We start from the raw sequence: 7,052 nt of genomic DNA, 5'->3' as shown, positions 1-7,052 counted from the left end.
TAGATGTGCCTCAGAATTCTACGGGCATGTGAATGATGAGGAGGGAGAGGCACAGAGACTTACGGGGGCTGCAGAGCCCCGGGGAGCAGCCAGGCTGCTGACCGCCTGTCTCGTACGTAGTCTTTCTTCTGTGTCACCTGAGGGGGCAGGAACCGAGCAAGGCCGGGGAGAATGGGGCGGATTGTACCTGCTCACCCGCTCCTGCAGACTGCCCCCAGACGCTTCCCTTCTGCTGTGTGTGTTTAAGTAGAGCAGATGAGCTGCCAGGTTATGAATGAATATTCCAAAGGGACTTCAGTGGGCAGGTTTGTGTTGGATATTCCCAGTGCAAACTGCTGTGGTGTTCCAGAGGGATGAGGGTGGGGGGAAGAGGATGGAGGGAAAACCAGGGAAGGAAAGTGGGCCATTCATAAGGCAGGATACTCATCTCCTCAGCCAAAGGGAGCGGCAGAGCTCAGATGGACCAGGGGGCCTGATGCCCACTTGATGAGGACATCAAACCACATCATGAAGGCTGGGCACGCAGAGCCCAGCAGAAGGCCCATTGCCCCCAGGCTGAGGAAGTGGGACAGGCGACCCTGGAGGGCTCCAGTGCTGACCATGGGTGACTTCAGCCTCTGGTCAACCCACTTTTCCGCTGACCACAGCAGTCTGGCCTCAGGGTTGGGAGGGTCCCAGTCAGCCTTGGGATAAAAGAGGCCACAGGTGGTCAAGCTGGGATGGGCGTCTCAGAGGCCGACTTCAGCCTCTGCTCCAATAAGCTGGGAACTGCCCCTTGGCCTAGTGCAGTGGGGAGGGGCTTGTCCCCTCTGGCCTTAGTTTTACTGTTAGCAGGCTCAGCAAAATGATTATGGTTAGCAGGTCATGCTGGTAGTAGCAGTAGTAGAAAGAGGAGGGGGAGGAGTAATTAATTATCAAATTATGAATAAATAATTAATGACTAATGGACATCCAGAGAATTTCCTCACCTGGGAATTCCTTGTGACAATGAAATCAATCATAGATGGAGTCATCAGCGTTATTATCATCATCATTATTGGTATCACTATTATTAGTGTTTATTATTTTGGTTTAGAGAATTATTTCGTCCTCGTGAGCCCCTTGAGGGCAATTGTTTTTGCTGTTCTTTATGTCCCTGGTGATTAGCACGGTTCCTGGTACACATTAGGTGCTTACTAAATGCTTGTTGACTCTAGTAGCTTCCCTATGATAACTCCTTCTACTTCGAGGAGATCGACAACTAACCGATGTGCAGCTTTTTAGTCCAAAAGAGCTGCCAGCGGCACAGAGGTCAGGGTCACCCAGCCAGTATGTGTAAGGGGTAGAACTTTAACCCGGGCCTAAGGACTCCAAAGGCGACATTCTCTAGCCTTTATACCACATTGCCTCTCATGGTCAGCATCATTCTTTCAGAAATTACAGCTTTTTCCCTGCCCTCGAATGAGGGAAAATCTCTCTCCAAGTCTCTCAGTGTCTGTCTCTGTGCATCTCTCTCTCTCATTTTCTGGGGGAATGTCTGTCACACACCATGCCTGGTCCCTGGCACCCTCTGATTCCTTTCTGTTCTAATAGAGAGGTGGACAAGTCCTCAGTTCAACAGTTACTTTTAAGAAGAGACTTTTGGGGAACTAAGAGTAGAAACAGGGAGACAGAGAGACAGAGACAGAGACAGAGAGGAAGGAAGGAAGGAAGGAAGGAAGGAAGGAAGGAAGGAAGGAAGGAAGGAAGGAAGGAAGGAAGGAAGGAAGGAAGGAAGGAAGGAAGGAGAAGAAAGGGAGAGAAGAAAGAAAGAAAAGAGAGAAGGAAACAATGAGGGAGAAAAAGATAAAGAAAACAGAAAGAGAGAAAAAGAAAGGAACAAAATGAAGGAAGGATAGAAAGAGAAAAGAAAAGGAGAAAATAGAAAGAAAGAAACAGAAAAATAGAGGGAGAGAAAGTCATAGAAAGAAAAAGAAAGGGAGAAAGGGAAATATTAAGAAGGAATGAGAGATAAAGAAAAAAAGAGAAAGAAGAAATAATAAAAGAGAGAAAGAGAGAAAAAAGAAAAGGAGAAAGAAAGAAGGAAAGAGAAAGAAAGGTAGAAAAAAGAAAACAAAAGAGAAAAAGGAAAGAAGAAAAAGAAAAGGGAAAGGAGAAAAAGAGAAAGGGAGAGAAAGAAAAGGGAAAGGAGAAAGGGGAAAAAAGGAAGGAAAGGAAGAAGGAAATAAGAAAGAGAGAGAAAAAGAGAAGGAAATAGAAAAGTAAAGAAAAGGAGCTTGGGATCACAGAAGGACAGCCACATTGTTCAAATGCCAAACGTACATTTGCCTAAAAGATTCTTTTGCTCACACAAGACGCGCACTTGCATGGAAGGTCAGAAAAATGGATCCAAGGGCACCCTTAACGTCTCTCTGCAGAACTCTGGAATCCATCGTGAGATAGGAGAGCCCAGTCCCAGGACCGCCCAGCATGGCATGCCCACATCAGAGAGGCGCTGTGCTCTAGGAACAAAGCAGAATTGCAGTAGCTTAGCAGATGCTTGATATGCAGATTTAGAGCCCTCTGCACCCCAAATGTTCCCATGGACTATCTGTGCTGACCTGTGCTGGAACCTTCAGAGCTCATAGCGGTCTTCTCGGCCACAGTTGGACTCACTGTACCTTACGGTGAGGTCATTTTGGTCCCCTTGAAGCATGAAGGACAGCCCACTTTTCCAGAGCACCTGGTGGCCCTGTAGCCCTGACAGTCAGTGGGCATTTATTAAGCACCTACTATGTATACTTCAGGCACCATACTAAGCTGAGAGATACAAAGGAAAGCAAAAACATGGTTCTACCAAGGAGCTCACAGTCTAATGAGGCAGATAAATGGTTGTACATACAAGAGACATCCAGAGGAAATCAACGGTGATCTCGGAGAGGGAGAGGGGCAAAGAAAGGCTGAGCTGTGCTTCACCAGACCTCTCCGCCTCATGGCAGTCCTGTTTCCAAACCTGTAGCCCCCACTCTGCTAAGTTCCAGACATCTGCAGGGTCCCTTTAGCTCTCAGCCCATTTTCTAAGGCAGAGATGACTGACAGGCCACATGACTGGTCCTGGCCTCCCCTACCTTGTCAGGTGACTGTCCCACCCACTTCATTCACAGAATCTCAGAGGCCAGTCAGGCCAGCCCTAACCCAAACATGTGTATAGTATACCCAAATTCTTTCATTCAACAAACATTTAAAGCCTAGTTTGTGTTGTGAGAGACACTGGAGTCCATGCTAAGAGGGACATGTTCTTTCTAATGGTCTACTAAGGCATCATGCCCACTCAAGAAAATAGTTTATAAAAGCCATAGAATTAGTCTTTAAAATGTTTATTTTATTTTTTCCATTAGTAAGCATTTATTTTCTTTTTAAAAAATATTTTTATTTTTCACTAAATGTTTCCCAATTACATATTAAAATTTTTTAATTGATTTTTTAAAAAAGTTTGAGTTGCAAGTTCTCTCCCATCCATAGAAAAAGCAAGAATATGTTAACATGTGAAATCCTGCGAGTTCTATTTCCGTATTAGCTGTCATGAATTTATTTTCAACCTTTCCCACTTCCCAACTCTAACTAAAGAAAAAGAGGGGAAAAACAAAACCTTTCTAACAAATATATATATTCAAGTAAAACAAATTCCTTTCTTGGCCATGTCCCAAAGTCCATATTTCAGTCTGCCCGCTGTGTCCATTCCCTCTCTTCAGACTATGGATGTCATGCATTATCATCAGTCCTCTGGAATCAAGGTTGGCCATTACATTGACCAGAGTTCTCAAGTCTTTTTAACAATGTTGATATTACAGAAATTTTTTTCCTGGTTCTTCTTGCTTCAAGTTGCATCAGTTCATGCAAATCTTCCCAGGTTCTCTGAAACTCCCCTCCCCTTTCATCTTTTCTTTCTGTATAATAGTATTGCATCACCTTCATACCCCATAACTTGTTCAGCCATTCACCAGATAACAGGAGTCTTCTCCAAAAATTCTTAATGCTAAATATTTTTGAACACATGTATCTTTCTTTGATCTCTTTGGGTCTAGTCACTGGTACAAAGGCTATACACAATAGAATGGCTCTTGGGACACACAATCCCAATGGCTCAATCCAGAATGAATCACAGAATTTAAAGCTGGATGGTACCTTAGAGGTTACCTCATTCTATAAATGAAGATACAGATATTCATAGCATTTGCCCACAGTTATATTGCTAGTAATCAGAAGAAGAAGAATTCAGTATGGCACAGGAAGAAAGTACCAGAGGACCTGGATTCAAATCCTGCCATTTACTGAGGTGACCTTAGTCCAGTCACTTACCTGGGTCTCAGTTTCCTTATTTGTAAACTGAGGAAATCAGACTAGATAGTTTCTGAGGATCCTTCCAGTCCTTGTTCTATGATTCTATGTGTAATGTTGTGCAAGCAGCTTAACTACCCTGGCCTGTTTCCTTTTCTGTAATAATAATTTTTAAATAATATTTTATTTTTCCCCAATTACATGTTAAAATAATTCTTAACATTTGTTGTTGTTGTTGTTTTTTACTTTGAGTTACAAATTCTAACCTTCTTCCTCTCTCTGATCCCTGAGACGGACAGCAAGCCATCTCATATAGGCAATACATGTGCCATCATGCAAAACGTTTCCATGTTAGTCTTTTTGTTCAAGAAGACTCAAAAAAATGATGTTATCACATGTTTGCACAACAACCCTGGGAGGTGGGTGCTATTATCATGCTCATTTTACTGACTGAGGCATACAGAAGATAAGTGAGTTGCCCAGGGTCACACACTAATAAGTGTCTAAGGCTGGATTTGAACTCAGGACTTCCTAGCTCCAGGGCCAGAGCTCTATCACGGCACCCCCAGCAATAAAATGAAGGGGTTGAACCAGAGTTGCAGCCCCAGTCTTCAGAGAACATTCCTTGACCTGATTTCCCCCTGCCCTCCCCAGGTCATCATTAACCCCAACTACGAAGTGGCCGAGTCCGACTACAGCAACAACGTCATGAAGTGCCGCACGCGCTATGACGGACATCGCATCTGGATGTACAACTGCCACATCGGTGAGTCTCCGAGGCAGGGAGGGAGGTGAGGCACCCTCCCCATCTCCTCCTGCACCTGCTTCCTTCCCTCTCCCTCTGGGAAGCCCCGTCTACCTCCTCAGGGAGCCAATGTCATCCTGTTGATTCCAGTAGCGGTCTCAGGCCAGGGGCCAACTTGCCTTTGGACACTGGGACACTGGGCCTGGGCTGAGCCCACGTTTTCACGCCCAGCCTTGCCTGGCAGAAGCAGGGCATGCAGAAACTGAACCCAGAGCTATTTTAAGGCTGGGCAGAGGCCACCCAGCTCAGTGCTGTTGTGACCACAAAATTGTAGGAGGTCGGTTTAACAACCACTTTGTTGCATGTTGTCTGGCCCACTTGGCTGCCCATGGGTCAGGCTCACTTCCCTATGTGAACAGAGGAGAAGGGAGCTACTGCTCAACCAGCCTTCCTCTCTAGGGCTGATCCAATTCAATTGAACAAGCATTTATTAAATGCCTACTGTGTGCCAAGTGCACCTTTCTCCCTGCTTCCTTCCCTACGCTCTTCCTCTTTCAGGCACTCATGTAGTCTTTCTCTTAAATGCTCCTGACAGAATTTTTTTGGAGGGAGGAGGGAAGGGATGAGATTCCTCCTTCCCAAATAGACCATTTCTCTGTTGTCCTTTACCCTTCTCTCCCCCTTCCCCCAACAGGTGGATCCTACAGTGAAGAAACAGAGAACAAATTTAATCACTTCAGAGGACTCACAAATAACCAGCTCCCCACTCAGTGAAGAGTTAGTTTTGGACCCCCTGGACTCCCTGCCCTAGGGCCTCACTGCACTGGTCTCCCTGGGACCTTCCCTAACCACTGCACAGCACAGCTCGGATGAATGCCCCATACTCCCCCCTGACTCCCTGACAAAAGCCTTGGGTGCCTTCAGTGGGGCCCAGGACCTGTCTTGGCCTGGTCTCATAGGCTCAAGACCCAGAAGGGACCTTACAGATCTAACCCAGTCCCCTCATTTTACAGGTGAGGCCACTAAGGCCCAAAGAGGCGGAGATGTTCACCCAAGGTCACACAGCCCATGTTCTAACCCAGTTCTTTCCACTAAACTGTTTCCTCCTGCCCAAAACATACCTGATATTTGAACCCTTTTTCTTCTCCTCTACCTCCCCTGGTACATGGGAGTTAGCAGGCCAATTGCCACAGAGACATACAACGTTGGGAGGTCAGGGGAGGGCAAGGGGAAATGATGCAGGGGAAAATGATTACCCTCTCCCGAGTGAGCTGATCCTGTCCTAGGGCCCCAGGGGTGCAGCTGCCCACTCAGGATAGAAACCCAGTTGGCCAAAGCAGGGAGGGTCACTGTCTAAGGAAGCCAAGGTCTCAGGTTCCTGGAGACTTTATGACTCCAGATGCTCCCTGCCCCTCTCTTCATATTTTTTGTCAGATTAACAACTTCTTGGTATAGGTCTCCAATTCCCCAGGACCATGGTTTGAAGCCCCATTTCAAGACCAGGACTGGTTCATCCCTTACCCATAGTCCCCTTCCCTTCTCTAGCCAACTACCCTTTGGTGGAAATCCATCAAGAGAGTAGGAAGCCTGCTTCCCATAAGCCCCTTCCAAAGCATCTTAATAATCTCCAAGTCTCTATGCTGCTACATCCCCAGATATCCCATGCTAGAGATTTAGCCAAAGCACCACATGCCTGTGTCTTCAGCTCCAAAATCAAGTTTGTTGTGGACCTCCATTTGCAAATCACCATCCAGGATGGGAAATTCCTTCACCATTGCAATCCATGCAGCCCATAGCTGTGTATATACTTCAGGAAACCCCTGGTGGTGTGGTCACTGAAAAAGCTTGTCTGTCTCACCTTCAAGTCAGAGGCAGCCTGCCAGACTGTGGTAGTGGTCAGGCTCCCAGAGAGTCCTCCAGAGTCTGGTTGATTTCACCCAGGCTAGTCCTCCAGTATGTTTGACTTCACCCAGGCTAGTCCTCCAGGGTCTGGTTGATTTCACCCAGGCTA

At 46.4% G+C, this 7,052-nt stretch overlaps 1 protein-coding gene across 2 annotated transcripts in view; it reads left to right on the top strand.

Moving 5' to 3' along the window:
- LOXL2 (lysyl oxidase like 2) overlaps window positions 1-7,052 on the top strand; it is a 154,035-nt gene that overhangs the window by 145,983 nt on the left and 1,000 nt on the right. The window contains exons 13-14 of one of the 2 annotated variants that reach the window (XM_069066818.1): window positions 4,951-5,062; window positions 5,736-6,982. In XM_069066818.1, coding sequence (XP_068922919.1) covers window positions 4,951-5,062; window positions 5,736-5,815 — 192 coding nt within the window. In that variant the 3' untranslated portion in view covers window positions 5,816-6,982. Of the gene's footprint in view, window positions 1-4,950; window positions 5,063-5,735; window positions 7,049-7,052 lie in introns of both variants that reach the window. The other variant, XM_069066807.1, reaches the window with a different exon arrangement.

Source organism: Petaurus breviceps, unplaced genomic scaffold (genome assembly GCF_028583685.1).
Source record: "Petaurus breviceps papuanus isolate PSGF00001 unplaced genomic scaffold, PetGlider_PUasm1.0 139, whole genome shotgun sequence".
NCBI lineage: Eukaryota > Metazoa > Chordata > Mammalia > Diprotodontia > Petauridae > Petaurus > Petaurus breviceps.
This window is presented reverse-complemented; position numbering and strand designations above follow the sequence as displayed.